Genomic DNA, 23,772 nt, shown 5'->3' on the forward strand with positions numbered 1-23,772 from the left:
AAGAACTCCGAGCCTACCTCTGGGCTACTGCTTGTGAGTCTCCTAGCATTGAATGGACATGAGCAAACACTCAAAAGAAGAAAAATGAAGAATGGGTTACTAACCTTTTGTAACTGTTTTTCTTTGAGATGTGTTGTTCATAACTATTCCATGACTTTACCCTCCTACCCCTCTGTCGAAGTTACCGTCAAGAAGGCAATGAGAGGGTGCGGGGCTGGCGGTGACCCTTATACCAGCGCATATGCGCACAACTGGAGAGGGCACGAGAGCCAGTCCTATGGATACCACTAAGATAAAAATCTCCGGCAGCTGTGCACACATTGTGCACACCCCTAGCATGGAAAGGACATGAGCAACACATCTCAAAGAACAATTAGTAATTGGGTGTTTTTTATTACGTGAAAAGGTTAGCACAGGACTGTCAAACATTACTTTCCAGTTTACTCTTCTGTAAACTGGTTTACTATGTTAATAAATCCTCATTTTCGCTAAATTATAAGTAAAGTTGGCTGATGTATTCTAAGAGATGTAAAATTGTTCTTAACCATTGGAATCTACTTGTTCATTAGTCACAGTGAGTAACACACATTCAAAAAAATAGTCTTGTTCACTACAAGTGCTACTCAACATGAGCAATGTTTATATAATCAACCCCTATATTTTCATGGCTGGATTTTCAGTCTGATGCCTAAATTTTATCAAAATATTTGTTTGATTTCACATGCCAATCTTGTATTTAGGTGTCAGCCCAAAATGATTGAACCCTAAATTCTTCTGACAAAAACTATGGGTTAATAATTTCATAATGAATTATGATGTTTGATTCCTAACATATTACTTTGTAGCAATTTGACATAAACACATACTGTAGGTAGCTAAATATGCAAGTTAAAAGGAGATGAGTGACACATGATAGCACTTCAGTCACTATAGAAACCAGTTACTTGAGACGTAGCTTAGTTGGACTGCTGATGCATATGTGACAGAATGTGTCTACCATTCAGTAAATACACACTGGGTCTCATTGGAACATTGCAGAATTAGGCCATGTTAAAACAACATGCATTACAACAAGTTTAGAGTTTATTCCACCTTTTTTGGACATTACCTGTGGGAACAAAGCATGTTTGATATAAGAAGAACTGTTTTAACAAAAGTAATGGGAAGAAGATGGTGATTCGAGGTAGCCTTTGCTTTGGAAGAGAATATTGGAACATCTTAGAATAAGCAGGATGTGTACATGGCTTGCAGTTTCCAGCTTTCATAGTAAAATGTGAACTTTAGATTCATGTGTGCTTTGTTATGTTACATTAGCCCCACAAGTTCTTTACATTTTAAACTGTTATAGGAAAAATATTAATAGATTTCTATGGTCTTTGGATCACATCCAAAATGCTGTCAAACACACAACGGTGAACAAACTGGGAAAAATACTTTTCCCTCTTGTATAGCAATCTTAGGGGCTTCTTGTGACAGTAATAGGTACACAGTTTTTAGATAGAAATCTGATTTTCTCAGTTGATGGTGTCTTAAAGTTTTCTGAAGTCAGTATTACCAGTCCCCAACTGTAAAAAACAACATAATCCAGGCCCCAAAATAATGAGATTTTAATGTTTGTTTGTTTGTTTGTTTGTTTGCTTTCTGTTTTTTAAGCCTTGAGGCTTCCCATTCTCAAGCTTTTATCCACAACCAGGAGAGTTAGAAACTTAATTTTTAGTGGAATCCGAGGTTCTCACATAACCAATTAACTGGAGGAGCTGGATATTAAGGAAAGCATTAAATATAGTGAGAAATGGCAACACTCTAACCTGTCGCTGAGTAGATATTATCTGTTCAGCAACAGTTCCTCTATTCTTTTTCTTGGTATCTACCTCTCTCCTACTATTGTTCTTCTGGTTTTTGCTCCCCTTTTCCATTTGCTCTCCCTTCATCTTTTCCATTTACGTCACCTTCTCCATTTATTTTTTTTTTCACCTCTGTCCCTCAGATGTTATTTATGAGCAAAATGATAAACGTGCCATAGTGTTAGTGTTTAATCTGGAAGACTGGGATATTTTTCTTCCCAGTTGAAATAAATGAAATGAGTATAATAATACAAATGTACTAACTAAAAAAATATTCTTGGAATTATGTTGTAATTTGCTCTTAGGCAAAAACTAAGTGTAAAAGAGAAAGGGAGATCTGTCTGCCCCAACGCTTGTGGTTAACAGTTATTTTAATTGACATTAGAGCTGCTAGCATCCACATAAACCTGATGTTTTGAGCCATCTGCCTACTGAACGGGTCCTGGAAGCTGGGAAGAAGTCTATGCCCCATGTATAGTATTGATAACTTGAAACAGGTGGATATACAGTTGGAATGGCACTGGAAATGCTGTGGCCCTTACGTATTTCCATTTTCTGTGAAAACTTTTACATTAAATACTTTAAGGAGATAGGTTTCAGAGTAGCAGCCGTGTTAGTCTGTATTCGCAGAAAGAAAAGGAGTACTTATGGCACCTTAGAGACTAACAAATTTATTTGAGCAAAAGCTTTCGTGAGCTACAGCTCACTACATTCCACTGAATGCATCCAGTGAAGTGAGCTGTAGCTCACGAAAGCTTATGCTCAAATAAATTTGTTAGTCTCTAAGGTGCCACAAGTACTCCTTTTCTTTTTAAGGAGATAGTCTTTTACAAATAAGATATTTGTGGGGAGGGGTGTTATATATTTTAAAGATTTAAGAAAAACAAAAATCTTGTTTCACTTAAGCCTTCAATTGTTACCAGTCAGCCTAGTAGAAAATAAGCAAAGCTGTGTACTCAGTGATCTTTCCTGTTTTTCAGCTTCTTATTTTTCCCCCTGACAAAGGCATCAAATGGGTCAAAATTGCAAATGACATATATACGTTTGTGGCTCTAATGCCAGTGTTCAAAAGAAAAGGCTTGTTTAACAGATTCAACAGTGGTATTTCTTCATTCAGCTAAGTGGTTTTTCTCTGAGATTTGCACCTGATTTTGGCCATTCCTTAAAAGGTGCTCACATTGAACTGCAAATCCTAATAAATGCGAACAGATTGTTAGCCTCTTTTCATTGTGTTGCATCTCGCAGTAATTGCCTTGCAATTAATAGCTTTAAATTCCAAAAGAGGGCTCGGCATCTTATATTATTCTGGCCTTATCTAGCTTTGTCATCTTTAGGTTTTAGTCACCATTGTAACTAGTCAAAGTCCACACTGCACTGCTGTAAATCACCCTGAGTTGACACACATGTCCTGTTTTTTTATTGGTGCAGTTACACCAATGCAGCTACATTGGTGGCTAAAACCCTAATATAGAGAAGTCCTTACAGCCCACTAAAGTGGTATCCAAGGCAGCAGTCTAAGTATAGTTTTAGGCACAACCAACCTTTCTAATAAGTACTTGGTGTTAAATCAAAGATTTACGTTTTATTTTAAAAGTAACCTGTTTTGCTTCATGTCTTGCGTTTATGGGATTTGATCTGACATTTTTCAGGAAACGTCATTGATCTTGTTTTTCTTTTCTTTTTTCTAACTAAATTAATAATGTAGCTTGAGAGAAAACCCCACTGTTTTGTGTGTAATAGTTTAAAATAACATTTGAGCTAAATGGTCCACATCATGCAAATAAAAATATACCTATTCTGACTCAAGTGTGTGTTTTTAAAAATTTGTTAAAATTAATTATTCATTCAACTTTTCTTTACAATATTCTTTAGACACGCTTTTTTTTTTTTTTTTAAGGTTTGCTTGTGACATTGTAACAACTATGGAGAGCCAGTATCTCTCATTGTTTTCCCAAATAACATGCAAGGTCGCGAATGGACATGACCATAACATTTGAATGGGACTGGTTCAGTTATCTGGTGGTGGTGGTGTTTTATTATTGAAGTGCCAAAGTGGTGCTTGGTGTTAGTGATCTGCACTGTCGTGTGGGAGTCCAGTGTCAGATGCATAGTTCCAATTTCCAGCTCCCTAGGTTGGCAGGAGTTCTGTGGGGCTAGCACAGACAGCCCTTAGAAGGACGGAGTGTTTTACTTCATTGAACAGCAATCCCTGCAACTGAAATAAGAAATGATACTGATGAACTATAAAGGATGCTGAGATTATAACTGTCCACAAAGATGGAAAGTGTGGTGAGAAGGAAAGCCATCCTTAGGACTTCAGTGAGAATATAGAACCTTCCTAACTCCTTACATGTACACACTTCCCTTCCAGGAAAATAAAATAAAACTTAGTTCTGTGAAACTACCAGCATTACAGAAGAGGGAAAACAGTAGTCTGATTCATACTTTAAAGCAAGCAGATGAATCTTCACATTTGCATTACAAATCAAAATGTTCTCTTCTGAAATTTTTGTTGATGTAAAATATAAATACAAGACGACTGATTTGTAAGGGCAAAGTGCTTAATATTGCCAACAAACTGGCATGATGCAGTTGTAGCAATACACTAAAATCCTTTTTTATAGGGGTTCAGAAGTATTTATTTAAGTTAGAAAAATGTTCACTTTTTATTGTGTGTCAACTTGTTAGTGAATTGTATAAAAAAAATTGTGTTAGAGCTTCATTATTTGGACATCTGCATGTCTAAATGCTTCTTTGCAAAATATTCTTTCAGATTAGCTTTGATTTCATTTTTTGTTCTCTGGAAATGTCAGACTAAGCTGCCAAGTTAAAAAATCTTTTTTTCAACTGTTTTCTGCCAATAATGCATAGTGTCTTGTGACAGACAGATGTTTGGGAATTTCAGAAATCTTGTTGAAAAACCTATTAATTTGATTGATATAGGAAAAAACTGGAGGCTAAACCTATTAAAGTTCCCATTTTGAGTTGTCATCAGTTGTAGAATCTAAGCAGATTTAAGAAAAAAGAGAACTGTTCCTGCAATCCTGTTTTTATTATAAAATGTAATTCCTGATGAACTAATGTTTGGTTAATTGATTGTGTCTTGAAGCATTATAACATACTTTTTAAGGTTCTATTTTGTATGCTCTTGGATATTCTTGAGAAAGCATTTTAAGTGAGGGAATGTACATCAAATAAATATATTAGACTCTTATTTCAATTTTCAGATAGAAAATATATAAAGCACATAAAAATCAAAACAGGACAAACATCTGTAATGCATTTGGTAACCACAATGCTGAATACACTTCTTGAGTTTATTAACTCAGTAAGGAGTAAGTTGTTATGGTAATTTCTGCAGAGAATTTAGTGTGTTCTGTATTAATAACAAACAATAGATTTGTTCATTCTGCATGGGTGGGCTATATTTAAAGAATAATTAAAGTACAGTTTTGCAGAGAATTAAGGAGTAATTTTATATGTTTTTGCTGTTTGTAAATTAAACATTAATGGTGATTTATTAAAGGCAATAGTTAGGCTAATTACCAAATCCTCTTACTCAAGAGAGTTTGCTTGTGTGAGGACTGTATTATTGAGCCCATGGTTGTTCTAAATCTGTGCACAGTCATTAAATCTTGGAGGGCAGGGGAGGTCCCAATCCTGCAATTGAAACAACATCAGTGGACCCCTTATATCTGTTCAGAGCTCCATTGAAGGCAGTGAAGCTCTGCATGGGTGAAGGGGTTTGCCCAGTTGCAGAATTGGGGTTTTCATTATCAACAGGTTTAAAGTGTCCTTTAAAATGTTGACATATTTAGATACTATGGTGCAAGGTTTTAGGGGAGTCCAACTTTAACTATGTAGGCGGACCCATCAGTTGACATGTTCAGTATTCTCTGCTTCTGAGAAATATTTATTCTAGCATATGGAGTATGCAAGTTACTGACTATATTTTGTCATTTCTTCTTTGAGGATCCACCTACTTCAGTTTCACTTGGACTACGAATGGAGGAGATGATTTTCAATTTGGCAGACACACACCTGTTCTTTAATGATTTAGAAGTAAGTACTGACGGTTTATTTACACTGAGCAGTTATTTAACATTTGTTTCATATTGCATGATAGCAAATAGCTCGAAAGTCTGGTTTGGTATAACAACTTTCAAATGCAAATGCTAGAGTACATATATTTTTAAAATCTCCAACAGTTTTTGTTAACCCCGAAATACAATGCTTTTATTTAATGTAAACACCAGTTTTGAGCCATCAGAGGTGCAATTTTAGATTATTCAACTATTGTATATATGATCATGATAGACCAGCTTTAGAAGTGGATACACCAAAACCATCTATAAACATTAGAATTCAATAGTCTGTACAGGCCATTAAATATTAAACTTCAGCTTCTATAAACAGTTAATAGCTGGGTGCAGATTTCTCAGTTACATCCCACTGTGAGGAAATATTACCCGAGAACCCAAGGGAAATCATTAATGTTGTATATGCTGTCAATCTCAGAGGCTTATTACAGTGGGTCTTCTGCCTTCCGCAGTGGCAGGTACAATTTGTTACATACTAGGATTTCTTTGTTAGTTATGCCTCTCTTGTGTGGCATGCTGTGAGTACTTGGTGTCAGCATGCAAAGGGCTTTCTCAGCCTCTGTGGGCTATGGATTTGGGATTCTTGTGAGATCATTCTAAAAACCGTCTGGATTGCTGAAAGCAACTGTCACCATGATATGTGGCTGTGTTCATCTTAAAACAGAAAAAGTGATTTCTGTTCATATTTTCATAGCAAGAAAATATGAAAATAGTCAGATTTGTTTCCCATCATCATAAAGACAGCTGTTTATTTAAAATCCCACTGTTAAGCAAGCTTGTGGTTGGACTGCCAATGGGCATTAATCATCAGGTGGTTGTTTTGCTAGATTTTAGGAATGTGTGTTATTCCAGACAGGCAAAAGAATCTTAAAAGATTCAAATGCAACTTCTGCTGATCAAAGTTAATTGGCATCAATTGGCCTTTAAATATTTCCTGATGTTTCCCTTTTCAAAATCAACAAAATACACCTTATTTAGTAGATGAGCTAAAATCATTTGAAAAATGCCAGTGTGTGACAGATCTTAAATGTGGTTTGTACAACATCTGTCCCTTGTTTTGATTTCATTTCATCTGAGAAGAAACTCCTCACAGATGAATTGGCAACTTACAGTATAATAAAATTATTTAAATGTGCTTTATTTTTTCTTCCATTCCTTTGTGAACTATGTATTTTTACACTTAAGTTTTGAATACAAGAAAGCTTGCATTTTAGTGTGTTTTCTTTCGTTAAGGAAGCTGAATATAAAGACATTATTGGTTTTGATACAAAAAATGCCATTTGTGAATGACATGTGTAGAACTGATTTTTCAGACTTTAGAAGACCATAACAAGACAAGCGACTTACTTTCCAAATCTGTTTCTGATCTACAATTACATTTCATTTTATCCAGAGCAGCAAAAGATAGTAGTATCAAATCTTACCAGTGTGCTTAATAAAGTTTGTAGTGTTTTCATTTGCTTTGCACAACCAAATGTGAGTACTGTAGCCATCCCTTGATACTTAAATGTAAGTGCCATTGGCATGAATAGGAGTTAATCACATACATCCTGGGGATAATTGGCATGTTACAGCCTTAACGTTACAAAATAGTGTCTTTTAATCATTCATTAACCCTTGAAGCAGACTGTACTTTTGTAGAAAGAACGGCCCACATTCTCAGCCAAGGCCAAGAACCTCACAGAGCAGCTTGGCCACCTTTACATTCTCCCAATACTGTGCCAATTGTCTGGTGTTCCCAGCATATGCCAGAGCAATCCAAATGCAGAAGGATTCTTAAATATAAACGTACACGGTTCATATTGGGTGGCGTTTAAATACTTAGGGCCAGATTCTACCCTGGGTTCATGGGTGCTCTGAGAAGAAGGAAACAAGGTGTTGGCAGCCCCTCCTTGCCCGCCATTGGCAGCATTGCAGCTTTTAAATCAGGGGCTGTCCATTAGTCAGTTGGCACAGTGCTTAGCACACTGGGCTCCAGGCTCTCCATTCCAGAAAGCATTGGCTGTGAAGGCTGGAGGAGGAAATTTCTACTGCACCTACTAGTGCTCCACAGTCCTGGTAAAGCGTGGTGTGACTCTGTCTTCCAGCATATTGTGCACACTGAAGCATATATGCTCATCAGGGATGTAGATTATTAGTATGTGTTACCTCTGCTGGAATAGGGTGAGGGTTATAGTAGTTTTTTTCAGTTGAGTCGTCGTTTGAGGCGTGAAAACTTAACTGCTGATTACTTGGTTTCACAACATTTAGTTGGTTATTTTAACTCAGGTGTTCTTGGGAGGTAATGTACTCCCAAATGCATACCCATGCATACACATGCCCATAACCTTAACTCCTTTTAACAAAGATTTGATCTGGGGATATCCCAGTTTTTTTAATAGTCATAACATGAGACTGAGGTGAACAGGGTGCCGGGGGAGCCATTTTCCCCTCCCCGGCCTTCTGAGGTCTGCAGAGGCAAAGCCTCACTCTTGTATATCTTCTAAGATCCAAAGGTGTAGAGACCATCTCCTGCAGCCCTCAGAAACTACACAGAAGGGAGGATACCCTCTTGTGGACCATAAGATATGTGCAGAGAAGTGTGGAAGGAGAGGACAAGAGGGTTGTGGGGGACAGCACATCCGGACATTTCCTTCACCCCGTAGATCTACTGATAGACACGTTAGGAGAAAATTCTGTTTAATTACAATACTCCCTAATGATCACTTTAAAAAGAGGCTAGGGTTGAGATTTTCAAAAGCAACTGAGAGATGTAGACAACTTCCATTGGGAAGCCCTGGTTGGCTTTGAATATTTCAACCTAGAATTTTTTTTTTTCAGTGGCAGTGTAAATATCCAGCAGTCATTTCATGGTCTATTTTAAGTTCGTTGAAGCCATTAAGACATCCTGATAATAAAATTTAGTAACTTTCAAATCTACAGTTTATTCAACTAATTCTTGGTTCTGTGCACTAGAGCACAGCTATATGAGCCTAAAAAGCAATTTTAACCTATCTTGTTTTTGTTCATTTTGTTTTGTTACAAGGTGTTTTTAAAAAAATTAACTTTTTGAACTCTGGTGACAGTCTCAGGCTTTAGAATGTGATAACTTATTAATCTTATGTTGTTTAAATCAAACTTGGTAAAAAATAATTCTGCCCTGCCACTGGCCCAATTTATTAGCTTAGAAGCCAATATTGCTGTATTTGTGGCTTTTAGGAGAATCAAAATTGGGTTTATAATGGAAGTGTAGCTGCAACCTTATAGAACTTTTTAATTGTAATAAAAGTAATAGAATGGTGGGTTTCACTTTTTCTTGTTTTTATTAGAGTAATAAAACTAATATAAGATATAATTGTAAATCTTGAAGGATCACTCTCAGATTCTTATATGGTACATTAAATGAGCCTTATAAGTATTTTAATATACTAAAAGAGAGGTGTAAATATTTGCAAATGCATTGTTAAAGTACGTACAGTAGACTTGGCAGATGTATTGGTTGAAATAATTTTTTAAATTAGATTATGAAACCATAATATATACATAGATCAAACAGAAGTAGAAACTAAGGACCATATGTTCAACACATAGTCTTCTAAGGGGACATCTACACAGCAAAAAATCCCCTATGGCAGCGAGTCTCAGAGCCCAGGTCAACTGACTTGGGTTTACACTGTGGGACTAAAAATAGACATGTAGACATTAGTGCTGGGCTCATGTAGGTGTTTGGGCTTGGGCTGGAGCCTAGGCTCTGAGACCTTTCTCCCTTGCTGGGTCTCAGACCCCTGTCTCTAGTCTGAGCACAAATGTCTGCATGGCTATTTTTAGCCCCATAGAGCAAGCCCTAGGAACAAGTCAGTTGATCCGGGCTCTGAGACCGGTTTTGTTGTGTTTTGTTTTTGTTTTTTGCTCTGTAGATATACCCTGAATCTATGTTTAGGCACCTAAATAAGTGGCCTCATTTTGAAGAGTGAGCATCAATCAGTGAGAGTTAGTGCCCAAGTGCCCAGGCTTAGAAGACATCATTATGTAACGGGGGAACTATAAGTATTGGCATAATGTTCTCAAGAGAACCACAATTATCTCACCAGACAAGAATGATGTAGTAATGCCTGAATTCATGCTCCAATTAGCAATATGTTGTGGTATGGGACATAAAGTATTATGTTTTAATCCCTTCTTTTACACGTTTTTAGCATTTTAGAGACTATGCTACAAGCATTTTTAAGGAAGTTAGCCACTTGATGACGAGATTAAAATGTGATATCCACCCATCACAACTTCTAACATTTGTCCTGCTGACTCCCTTTAAAAATCAGTTCTTTTATTTCTTTGGTAAATTACATGATCTTTATAATTAGGTACATTGTAGAAAGAACTATTGGTTACTTCTATTTTTGATACTTAAAATAGTGATTAAGACTAAGGTTTGCAAGGTATTAAACAAGATTTCATTGGTCCTAGTATCTTAAAAAGTATAGATATAACTTCATCTCTGAAGCTGTAGGTGTTACTTTATATATTAGTTGACCAAGATCATAAATCTTTTTTTAGAAACCTTAGCTTTATGAAATCTTTCCGGATAATTTTTATGAAAGAGATACTTTTCTCTTTAGTTTAACAGAAAATGAAAATTTTCTTAGAAGAAATAAAGAGCCAATAAACTAATTATTCAATTCAGTTCATTGGGGTTATGTTTGTCTGAGCTTTTTGTTTTCTGTTTGTTTTGGTTCTGGCTTTTTCTTTTGTTTCGTCCCTTTTTATTATTAAATTATTAATTTAATTTTGACACATCAGAGAATGATATACACGAAGATACAGTAATGACTGGCAATTGGTTTTCTTCCACTAGTGAAAGACACATAATCTGTACTCAGAGATGCATAATTCGTTTCTTGCTTCTCTGTTTGTGAATCTGAGGAATGTCCTGTATATTATTTTACAAAACTGTCTCCATGTGCAGTCTGATTAAATGTCTATGGAAGTCATTTATTATAAATGTAATATGGAATGAATTTTTCAGCTACTTTAGGGAAAGTATTTCGTCTCTGACAGAGAGAAGAAGGAATATTATCAGTCATGACTGTAAAGCAATAGTGCAAGCCCTCCAAAAAAGAAAGGGGGGAGAGAAATTAGTTTGATGTTATGTCTTAACTATACCACTGCTGATCTTAAGCTATTTTTTTATATTGGTGGTTTGCACAAGTAAAGGGGTGGGGGAAATGAATCAGAGATTACGTTCATGTTATAGGCAATATTTTGGTGTCAGAATAAGGATTTACATTAATATCTCCTCAGACTCTAATTCAGTGACCATCTATCTTGTTTTTAATGTGTTTTGCTTAATGTTTGTGGCATAATCCTACCTGTATGTAGCAACCAGCTAACATAATCAATTTTAACTGCATAGTTACAATATAAACTTTATATTGCTTTGAAATGATTGACCTTTGAACCACTATATTAGCATATTCTTCCTCATCAAGCCCACTTAGTTATTGCCTACATAAGGGCTGCAGATAATTTGCATAATGTGAAGATTTCCAGCACACCCCATAAGGCAGTTCATCCCATGGAAAGTAGGGGTGAGATTTTCAAAGGTGCTCAGGATTGATTTAATTCTGCTCCATTTGCAGGTAATGGGAGTTTTACCATTGACTTCAGTGGGACAGAGGTAGACCAATGTTGATTGCTTTTGGAAATTCCGCCCTATCAGTATTAGTTTACAGTATGCCACTGAGTTCCAAGTGGACAGTCAAGATGCCAGATTGGACGCTGGGTCGTGGAGTCTCCACATTCCCCATGTTAAAACAGAGGACAGATCAGAGCCACATTGTAAAATACTTATGGGCTGCATTTGGCCCCACTTTACTCCTCCCCTCCGCAGTCTATAATTCTGTAAACCTTTCTAATATACCTAATAATTTGTATTTGTTTACTTGGTGGATTTTACTCAGATGTAGCAACTTGGATTAACTGATTTGCAATGATAAGGTGCTCTTTATTCTTTATAAAATCTTAAGTATGCTTCACTGACTAAACAGTGTGTTGTTTTCCAATAGTTATTCCACAAGCCTGAGAAAAGGCATTTAATATCAAGAATTCGTTATTACTGTAACATTGTTTTCCCAGCATGCTTTGAGCCCTCAGTCTAGTTGAAACTGATTCTAGTTATTCTGTAATTAATACAGTCAGAAGGCCTGACTGCTGCAAAAAAACAAACAAAAAACACCACAACAAAGACCATTACAACAGAAAGTGATGAAAGATTTCCCTTTTTTTCATTGCCACTGCTACCATGTGATAGGTAGAAAAGACAAAATACTTTTTTCTGGAAAAGGTTAAAAGTTGCAATTTCATTAAAATACAATTTATAGAGTGAAATCCTGGCCCATTTGACATCAGTATGAATTTTGCCATTGACTTCAATGGAGTGAGGGTCTCGCTCATGAGAAATAAAAACATTTCCTGGTAACTGAATGAAAGTTCTCTACAATCACAATTTTAGCAGCATTTTCAGTTCTTATAAATTTATCTAGACGTTGTGAATTTGAACAGGTTTTCCCTCACAAAATTACCAGTATTTTGTGCCTCTGGCTGGGCAGTGACAACACACTTTCTTCTTTGAGTATGTGTCAGTGTGGATACCACTGTAGAAGCTCATGTGCATCATGCACACAAGATCAGAGCCTTGTGAGTAATAGTGTCTAGCAGGGACCACACCTGCACCCTGAGTCTTCTCATGCTCCTGTATGAAGGCATAAAGTGCGGGGCGGCTGCAACTCTGCTTCAGTTCCCTCTTACCATTTGTGGCAGCAAGATGGAACTGAGCGAGTGTCCAACCTGCTAGGCTTTAGCTCTGGCAAAATCTTCAAAGCTTCTTCAGAACTCATCTGTTTCATCTCTAAAGAACTGCCATGAATGATGTTAACCTGTTTGGACTGAATTTGGATTGTCAGACACTCCCAACCCCATGTACAGCCCTCCCCTTTATCGGACACCTCAGCATGGCAGATTCATGCCCTGCCCTTCCTATGACACACTAATCCCATTAAAAGTCCAAGAAAGTTCCATTTACCAAGTAGATGCTTAGTATGCCTTTCGTTCTCTGGTACCAGACAAACCAGCTTCTTACAGCCCCAGTGCCAGATACTTTAAGTCATTTCAGGTCTTCTGAGGATTGTAGAGAAAGGCATCCATCATACAAGAAAGATCCCATAAGTCACTGAACATTTTGGCCAGGGCTGATTGACCCTGCTAAGGCTCTATGGCAAATGTCCGCCATAATACCACCCGTGATGGGTTGCCCCACTTAGAATGCCACCTGATGTGCTGAGATACCACTGAGCCCACCAGTTATGCCAGCCTGTACACCCTTTTTACCTGTCTTGCTGAGCCAGGCCATTAAGCCTCCTCCAGCACACACACACAGGCAGGGCCACACCCAACTGCAGAATGACACAGACACTGAGATGAGTTCTGTGAAGACTCAGTTTAAGGGACTTGCCCCAGCACTCAGGTGTCCACCTTCCTTGGAGTGCAGACCCAAAGGTATATTATGAAACCTGCCTCCAGCCTCAATGTGGAGGAAGGTATGCACAGCCTCTTACCCCTCCCCGCCCCCCAAATTATGAATTGTACAAACGGCGTTATATTATAAACAAGAAATAAGTTTATTAACTACCAAAGGTGAATTTTAAGTGAATATAAGAGATAACAGACAGAACAAAGCAAATTACTGATCAAATAAAGCAAAATACGCAAGCTAGGCTCAATATACTTAAGAAACAGGTTACAAAATGCAATTTCTTACCCTAAATGTTATTTTAAGCAGGTTGCAAAATTTCTGTAGCTTACAGTTCCAGTTATATTCCTTTTCAGACTGGACCCCTGTCTCAGTCTGGACTCCCCCTTGCCTTCCCTTCAGGTGTCTTTAGCAGTCTTTCTTCTTGTGAATACTGTAAAGAAATGAAGGGAATGAAGGGACTTAGAGAGTATTTATTCATTAATTAATTAAGTAAAATGACATGAAGATGCCCTCATGCAAGCTCTCTGCCCTTCAGATTCAGAAAGGCCTTGGAAAGGAGTCCTGTTTGCCTCCCTCCCCACCCTTAAATAGGATTTACATAAGGCAGGAATCCTTTGTTTCCCAAACTTGACTCCCCTTCCCTTTTAGGGGAAAGCTACAAGAAATCCAAGATAATGTTTAGTATCAGGTGACAAGACCACCTGGCCTAGTAGTGTCGCAGTTACATCCCAGGATACCTCCCAGGAGGGGAGAGACTAGTATCTTCACAGTCTTGTTGTTCTTTCCTAATGGTTCATCAAATCTGGTGGCCTGTCATCTGGTGGGTGTCTTCCCAATATACACCTAGTTGTAATTGTTATAGTCCATATTCCTAACTTTAGATACAGAAATGATACATGCATACAAATTGGATAATCACATTCAGTAAATCATAACCTTTCCAATGATATCTTCCATGAGCCATCTTCCATAAAGTCAGGTTTCAGAGTAGCAGCCTTGTTAGTCTGTATCCTCAAAAAGAACAGGAGTACTTGTGACACCTTAGAGACTAACGAATTTATTAGAGCATAAGCTTTCATGGGCTACAGCCTACTTCATCAGATGCATAGAATGGAACATATAGTAAGAAGAAATATATATACATACAGATAAGTTGGAAGTTGCCATACAAACTGTGAGAGGCTAATTAGTTAAGATGAGCTATTATCAGCAGGAGAAAAAACTTTTGTAGTGTATCTCAGTTATGTCATATCCCTATCATAAGCATAATTTCATGAAGAATATGGAGTGTAATGTCACACCACCAGTTGCAAAAAGGGTAGAAAAGCCAGGTCCCTCAAAAAGGTTTAGCCTAGATCTACTCCATTCCAAACTGGACGGTTTCGTCATCTCAGAGGTGCAGGAGAAATCCAAATCGAACAGAAGCACTTCAAAGGACGAGGACCCAAAAAATTACAATCTATTTGAGAATAAATCCTACTCCTCCAGCTCCTTTCAACCAGGAGAAATTAGCTCTGACATCTTCACAACTAATAGAGTTTATAGGAGTTTGCAAGAGGCAAACTGCCAGACCCGTTTGTCCAGATATGTCTTTTTGACCTTGAATACAGTGACACCCTTCCTATCAAAGCTCCCAAGTGAGAACAAGAAAGAGCTCAAACATATGAATAACAAAAGCCAATTAGTGTCCAAGTTGGCTTTATAGACCATAATGAATGTTTCTGAGACCACAGCCAGATCTATGGTCATTAAAGAGACTATGCACAGAACAACATGGCTTCAAGCATTGGGGATTCCCAGGGAAGTACAAACCACAACTGAAGACGTGGAATTATTCGTTGAGCCAGTGGTGCTTTTTATTCCTTAAAGATTCCTTATCAGTGTGCATTTCCTGGGAATCAACCGTCCTGCCCCATTCTGCAATCCACACTGTCCTTAGCCCTAGACATCTTATCACACCAGGCAGCCTGATTTATCATGCCAAGAAAATAACTAGGTATAACTGGAGTTGCTAGTCTTCTTCCTCTTCAGCAATGTACCTTTCCTTCACAGCACCCCAGGAAATTGACAGAACTATCAGGATCCACTCAATGTGCAGTGGCAGTCAAAAAAGTGAACAGAATACTGGGAATAATTAAGAAAGGGATAGATAACAGGACAGAAAATATCATGCTTGCCTCTATATAAATCCATGGTACGCCCACGTCTTGAATACTCTGTACAGATGTGGTTGTCCCATCTCAAAAAAGATATATTGGAATTGGAAAAGGTTCAGAAAAGGGCAACAAAACTTGTTAAGGGCATGGAACTGCTTCCATATGAGGAGAGATTAATAGGACTGGGACTTTTCAGCTTGGAAAAGAGACGGCTAAGCGGAGATATGATTGAAGTCTATAAAATCATGACTGGTGTGGAGAAAGTGAATAAGGAAGTGTTGTTTACTACTTCTCATAACACAAGAACTAGGGGGCACAAAATGAAATTAATAGCAGGTTTAAAACAAATAAAAGAAAGTATTTCTTCACACAACACACAGTCAACCTGTGGAACTCCTTGCCAGAGGATATTGTGAAGGCCAAGACCATAACAGGGTTCAAAAAAGAACTAGATAAATTCATGGAGGATATGTGCATCCATGGCTATTAGCCAGGATGGGCAGGTATGGTGTCCCTAGCTGTTGTTTGCCAGAAGCTGGGAATGAATGACGGGGGATGGATCACTTGATGATTACCTGTTCTGTTCATTCCCTCTGGGGCATCTGGCTCTGGCCACTGTCAGAAGACAGGATACTGGACTAGATGGACCTTTGGTCTGACCCAGTAGGGCCTTTCTTATGATCCACAACAAAGCCAGTCCAAAGAGCAAGATCTTTGAAAGCTGCCTTATACCATTCCATCAGACATGGTCTGTCATAATATCAGACAGATGGGTGCTAGAGGTTATCGCCCACGACTGCCCCATCCAATTCCATGTTTTTCCTTCCACCTACCCCATTTCACATCAGTCTTCTCATGAGAGCTGCTTCTAAGCAGAAGTGGCCACCTTGCTTAGGAATCGTAATGGACGTGCCATCAGAATTCAGGGGACGTGGCTTTTATTCCTAGTATTCCTCATTCACAAGAAGAAAGGGGGTCTTCATCCTATCCTAGGCCTGAAGACACTGAACAAACACATACCCCACCTCAGGTTCAGGATGGTATTGCTTGCCTCCATCATTTCATCTCTCCAAGCTGAAGACTGGTTTGTGACTTTCATCTTGCAGGATGCATACTTCTATATAGGTATCCACCCTTCCCACAGGAAGTACCTGCTTCACAGTAGAGTCCAACTTTACCGGGACAAGGGACTGCCATTTGAACTCTCCGTGTTAGTAAGAGTATTCACAAAATGCACATTTGAGGAAATAAAGAATTCATAACTACCTGTACCCGGATGACCGGCTGATCAGGGGCAGGTCCCAGCAAGAGACCACAATAGCCATAGATTATGTATTCCCTCTTCACCCAACTTGGACTTCTTTTGGACTAAAAAAAAATCATCTCTCACCATCACAGACAACAGAGTTCATAGGAACCCTGACTGATTCTTGATTGGCAAGAGCCTACCTCCTGGAAGGCAGATTTTTATCTCTCCAGTCAGTGTCAAATAACCTGCAATTGAATTCAATGATGCATACATGTCTGGGAATAGTGAGCAATGGCAGTGTGTACGCACGTGATTCCTTTGCCAGACTTCATCTGCAACCCTTACATCTATGGTGTAGGTTGGTGCATTTCCTGTCCAAACACTGTAAGAGTCACTGTCCCAACCCATGTCCTATGAGAACGTACTTGGTGGTTGTACCCAAGCAATCAAGGGTTCCTTTCTCTGCCCCCCCTTCCTGACAACACTTGTCATGGACGCCTTAGTGCCAGTTTAGGGTGCCCACCTAAGCCATCTGCAGATAAAAGGGACCTTGTTCCAGGACAATTTGAAATTATATATGAACATCCTAGAGCTCAGGGCCATCTGGCTGGCTTCTATAGCGTTCCCTCCCTGTTCCGCAGAACTTTGTGGAAGATCAAGTGCAGATCTTGAAGGACAATACATCCACGATGCTCTATGTGAACAAACAAGGAGGCGTTCAGTAATTCCCTCTCTGACAGGAAGTCATGAGGTTGTAGATTTGGTGTCATCAGTGTGGAGTAACCCTATTGACGCTTCACTTTCCAGGAGCCAGCAATTGATCTGATTACCACAGAGAACAGTGCCAATTGTCTGGACTTCTCCCTCACGGGGCATGAGAAAAGCCACAAGAATGATTAAAGGATTAGAAAACTTGCCTTAGTGATAGACTCAAATGGTACAATCTACACAGGGATTAAATAAACCTCTGGCTGACCCAGCTCAGCTGTTTTGGGCTCATGGGGACTTGGGGTCCAGGTGGAAAAATTGCTGTGCAAGGGTGGAAGGTCTCAGAGCTCAGGCTCCAGATCGTGCCCAACTGTCTACACAGTAATTTTCAGCCCCATGAGTGTGAGCCCGAGTCAGATGACCCAGGTCAGCCCTGGCTGTGCTGCAGGTCTTTTATCTCTGTGTAAACATACCCAAAGAGCTCAATCTGTGTAGCTTAACAAAGAGAAGGTTAAGGGGTGAATTGATTACAGTTTATAAGTATCTATGTGGGCAACAGAGAAAGGCTAACAATCCAATGGCTGGAAGCTGAAGCTCGACAAACTGAGATGAAATAAGGCATAAATTGTTAAGTGACAGTAATTCACCATTGGAACTATTTATCGGGTCTGTGGTGAATTCTCCATCACTGACCGTGTTTAAATCAAGATTGGATGTTTTTCTTAAAGATCTGGTCTAGGAATTATTTTGGGGAAGTTATGTGGCCTGTGTTATACAGAAAGTCAGACTAGATGATCATAATGGTCCCTTCTGGCCTTGGAATCTATGAATGAATCTATGAATGGGTTGCTGTCACCCTTTTAACATATTTTTTGTTTGGTTTTTAAAGCCAAATTTCAAACATTCCCAATGCACGTCTGGCATCCTGAGGGCCACATTGTAGTTTGGACTGAAGTACCCAATTGTGACAAATCTACAGAAATTCATTAATTGGGAAATAAATACACTGTTTTTTAAAAAAAAAAAAAAAAAAAACTTGTGGTGTTTCTTTTGCAGGAAGTATGTCCAAATTTTACCTCCAAGGGGACAAAATTAAGATGTGCCTTCCACACATTTTCTTTGAAAAGTGCAAGAGGAGTGCTCTAACTCAGACTTCCCAAAATGTGTTTAAGTTCCAGGGTCTCAAGAGGTTTCTACTGTTTCCGTGTGGTCATATTAAAGCCTCTACCTGAATTTCATCCAGTTCAATGGTCTGACAAAACATTAAAAGAAAGAAAAAAAACTGATTCCCTTGATGTTTTAGAGTCTCACTTTATATTCTAGGTTTTAAAATATAATTTTGCTCCAGATAATTTTCTGTTTTCATTTTAAAAGTTTCTCTATTTCCTTCCTTAAATGAAATGAAAGAGGCTAACAAATCTGCTGGGTTATTTTGAAGTGAGCTGAAAGTATCTCAATGTGCGGTGTGAAACATTAGTGTCTAAGCTGTATTTTTAAGAACAGGTTAGAGAAGAAGTAAGAAGAGAGACTCTTGATGAAGTGTTTGTTTATGTATTTAAGCTTCTTGGATAGTTAAAACGGTACAGATTTGAGACAGATTTTTCCTCAGTGCAGTGCTAAACAGTACATTGACAACTATGCACATATAAAAGACTTCAACTATTAAATACTTGTGACATCAAAATACTGGCCCCTGACATCAACACTAAACTCAGCTGAAACTTTATTGCCATGAGAGAGGAGAAATCAGGTAAATCTAAGCACAAGCTCCTTACAGAACTCTAGAAAAGACCATTTCAGCCAGTCTAGGGTCTCTTCATTTTTCCCCATTCATCTGTGTAACTCCCATTGCTAGTAAGAACAAATGCATAAGGACAGAATAGCCCCTTAGCCTCTATACAGCATGGAACATACATATATTGGTCCAGTACTTTGTATATTTAAAGAATATTTGATTACAGCATTTCCAAATATTTTTAATTGTGGTAAGTACTGAGAGAGGATTCCACTGGAATGAAAACATAGCTCTCATTGGCCCTTTTTCCTGTGTGTGTGTGTGTTTGTATGTGTGTGTGTGAATAAGTATTGGGTCCCAGTACAGCTGTATTTACACATGCAGAACTTCCATTGATTGTAACAGGGGTTACACTCATTTGACAGCATGATTAGAGGAGATTTAAGCTGTAACCACCTACAACAGAAGCCAACAAGCTGCACAAAAAGGACAAGACAGTAAAGGCATTCGCCTGATTTTGTTTTATAAAAATGGGTTTTCTAATTCCATTGTACTCTACAAGAACAATAATATTTTTTTTAAATCCCTATATCATCTGGCTCCTGCACTGTCAAGGTATGTTGAGTAATGAGATTATTGACTTTGTCTGAGTCTAAATCTACACTGTTTTGGTATCAAAGTGACCATTTGGTAACAAAAGGATCCTAAGATTCTACTATCATAAAGCACAACAGGAGAGGAAATATGTTTTTGAAACTATAAAACTGTGTGTATTTTGTAGCAGTTAATCCCAGTTCGAAATAAAATGGGCTTGTAGCACAAGCAAATATACAAAAATATTGAGAGTATAAATTGATACTAAGGGATTTTTTTAGTTTATTATCAAAACTAGCATTTGGCAACAGTACCAGTGTTTTGTTTTAGATATTGGAAAAGCATCTGAAAGTTAACATTCAACATTTTTTTCTTAGGCTGTTTGGTCTAATTCATTCTGATCTTTTAAAAATAATTTTAAAAAACAAATTATTTTGAACACTTTTACCAGCCACAGAAATGTTAATTAATTTACTCAAAAACAGTTAATGAAAAGCCTGCAAAGGAGACTGTTTAATATTTACTAACATAAATCCTCAAATAGAAGGGTTAAAATAAGTGATTCAAGGAAAAGATAAAAGGTTTCCTGGGTTGACTATTATTCCAGTGGTCTGGCTTCAACTTTGCAGTAAAGGGAATAATTTTTATGGGAATGTGGTTATTCACAGCAAGACTACAGTTGGTGTCAGTGTGAAAAATTCTTCTTTAGGAGAGTGTCTCAGCAGGAATAACAGATCTAAAAGAAAGGCAAAAGAAATTACAGAGAACACTGACTGGTGCAAGTGACAAATTATGTTTACAAATTGATGGGTAAACCCATCGGAGAGGAAGAAATGGGGACAGCAGTAAATCAGAGATTTGTTCCTAGGAGTATGCGGTCTGCCTAAGCTTTCACAAATTACTTATATTCTGAGTTACGATCGTTTTTTTGTTCTTGTTTTGGTTTTTGGTGGTGTTGTAAAGTGAGTAAGGCTTTTAGACTGTGGAGCTAGATTTTGATCTCAGTTGTGTTGGTGTAAAATATGGAGTAACTCCATTGAAGTCAATAAAGTTACTCCAGATTTACACCAGTGCACCTGAGATCAGAATCTGGCCCACTAAGTCAAATACTGCTCTGATTTACATCTGTACAAACCAGCTATAGTCCATGACGTTGCATAAGTCTGAAATAGGGCAGAATTTGACCCTTTTAAATGTTTTTTTTAAGTTACCTCATTACATGTTCTCTAAACTGCTTAATATATTTGTAATTTTTTAATGAAAAGGACACTGTTTAAGTAGTGGAAGCCTGATTCTTAGCTTACTCTACAGTACACTAAAATTGTTTTAATTTGGTGAATGTTATCCATCATGATAATATATTGCACTTGTGTGGTTCACATATCTAAAAATTTCAAAGTGCTGTATAAACAATTAGGCCACCCAACACACCTCTGTGAGGTTGGTGTTATCTTCCATTTTCAGGAGAAATGGAGGCACTTAGAAGTTAAGTGATTTGTCTGAGATTGCACAGCAGTCTGTGGCAGAGCAAATGGAGAATTTAAGTCTTATGGTTTCCAGTCACTCATTTGAGTCTAAAGAAAGCAAAAAAAAAAAAAAAAAACCCACCAAAATCAATAATACTTTCTCTTTGTGAGGCAGACATGTGCTGGATTCTCTTTTTTTCTTGTGTCTCTGTAAAAAAAACATTAAACTTGCAGATTTCTCCCAGAGCTTTAAAAATGCCCACGTAGCATGATGGGGTGAACGTGTGCTTCATATTTCCTTTGCTATGATGAGATCACTAAAGTGGCTACATTAACAGAGATGTACATCAACACAGTTGTGTCAATTTCAAGAAAAAATTATAATTGCAGGAAAAAAATGTTTGTCAAATTGGAAAGGACAATCTTGGTAGTCAGTGGACATTGACTACTCTTAAAGCAAATATCAAGATTTGTTGGTCTGAGAATTAAATACTGACTGAGATGAGGCCAAAAAATACTGAAATTCAGTATTTTTCTCATAGATCAATGAGCCTGATATTCTCTGAAGCCAGAAGCCAACATAAACATTCTTACATATATTCTAAATGTCGTACTTCAAAATGTCTGGAAATTGCCCCATTATTGCTCCAGATACTAAAAAGATTTTTTGTTTGAAAATTACTTTCAAAAAAGGAAATGCAGATAAAACTGTTGACCTCTGATAATCATCTCAGAATGCAATCATTTGCACAGGTGATCTGATTGATAAAGCCTGGTAATATCAAAAACTGAAGAGGTAAACAATCTGGCTCGTCGTGTGCTTTCAGATTTTTGCTAAATGATCTCCATTTAGCCATGGACATGGGGCCATCAGCCATGGTCATGTTGCTGGGTCTGTCCGCAGTGTTTTACACTGCTGATCGTGAGATGTGGCTGACTTCCAGAGAGAACTGGCAGGAGTGGGTGAACAGAATGATCTACTTTGAGGTGTATGCCTGTCTTTGGGCCACAATGCTGAATCCTGTCTCCCATCTAAGTCAACTTGTATGTAAAACTGCTGGAGGAGATTCTGGATTTTTAACATGGATTTTCAGACCCATCAGAAAGCAGATGGATGAAAGACAACTGGCTAAACTTAGTCCCTGAAAAAGACACAGGGAATGCTGATAGGAAAAGGAGGATGCTATATGGCCAGACTGTAACTTCACTCTAAATTGTGTGAGGACATTTCCCCACCCAGTCATCATATATGGAGTCGGTGTCATTCTGGACTCTGCATTGCCCCAGAATTCGCATCAGTGATCAAAAATGCCTTTTATCATTTTTCAGCTAAGCTTCAAATAATAGCTTACAGAGGTTACACCTCTTCCTGTCAAACAAGGAACCAGCCACAGTGAGTCAAGTGTTTAGCATGTCCAGGCTTGATCGCTGCCAGATTCCCTATATGGAAATAACGGTGAATACCATGACAAAACTTCAGATAGCCCTACACATCGTGGGCCACCTTTTGAATAACAAAGCCTTCTGAGAACACATCATCTCACTGTTCCCCATGCTGCAATAGGCCATCAGATCCTATTTAAGAACCTAATCCTCATCTTCCAGACACTCAGCAATTCTGGTCATCAATGACACAGCTGAGATTAAGACCCGTAGGAGTAGGAGACTGTGCCTTCTCAGCAGCTGGCCCATTGTTATGGAACTCCCTTTTACTGAGTATCACAGTGACGATGGATCTCAGCATGTGCAAACTGAGATACAAAACCCATCTATCTGCAGTTGATTTCCCTCAGTAACAATCCAAGAACAGCTCAATTTCTCCTCCCTGAAGAAGAGGGAAGAAAGACAGAAAGGGAAATAGAAAAAACGAGAAATGGGGAGGGAATCTCCCCTCATTGCATATACAAGGGAGTAGATGGATAATACAGTTTTCAAACTGCCTGTCTGCAAATGTAACCATTTGTTAGTGCCCAGATACTCAAGTGCTGGGTGCATTAAAAATATCTTGACAGACAGGAGTAACATTAATATTTTGTACTTGTTTAGTATCTCAGGATCTCATGCACATCACAAACATTGAATTAAGCTGCACAACCCCTTTGTGATATAGATAAATAAGCAATAAAACTAAAGTGTGCATTCATCAGGCAATATCTTAGCTGAAAGCCTTAACACATCTGAAGTTGGCTGATGAATGCTCACCCTAGAACATGTTGTTGCACTTATATCTTATTGATGAAAAGATAGGAGAGGATAAGTCCATTAATTTGCTCAAGCAGAGAGTTCAACTGGGGTTAAGCAAAATGTTAGCCAGAAGTGGACTAGATCAGTGTTTCTCAACCTTTTTGGTACCAAGGATTGGCTTGCTGCCTTCCTGAACTATCAGGGAGATCTCAGGGACTGTTGCCAGTCC

At 38.2% G+C, this 23,772-nt stretch overlaps 1 protein-coding gene across 4 annotated transcripts in view; it reads left to right on the forward strand.

Annotated features, from left to right (window-relative positions):
- EYA1 (EYA transcriptional coactivator and phosphatase 1) overlaps nt 1-23,772 on the forward strand; it is a 231,549-nt gene that overhangs the window by 171,029 nt on the left and 36,748 nt on the right. For all 4 annotated transcript variants that reach the window (XM_084620524.1, XM_084620525.1, XM_084620526.1 and 1 more), the window contains one exon: nt 5,817-5,906. In XM_084620524.1, the coding sequence (XP_084476650.1) occupies nt 5,817-5,906 (90 nt within the window). The remainder of the gene's footprint in view (nt 1-5,816; nt 5,907-23,772) is intronic.

This window comes from Lepidochelys olivacea (genome assembly GCF_965140295.1).
Source record: "Lepidochelys olivacea isolate rLepOli2 genome assembly, chromosome: 2".
Classification (NCBI taxonomy): Eukaryota; Metazoa; Chordata; order Testudines; family Cheloniidae; genus Lepidochelys; species Lepidochelys olivacea.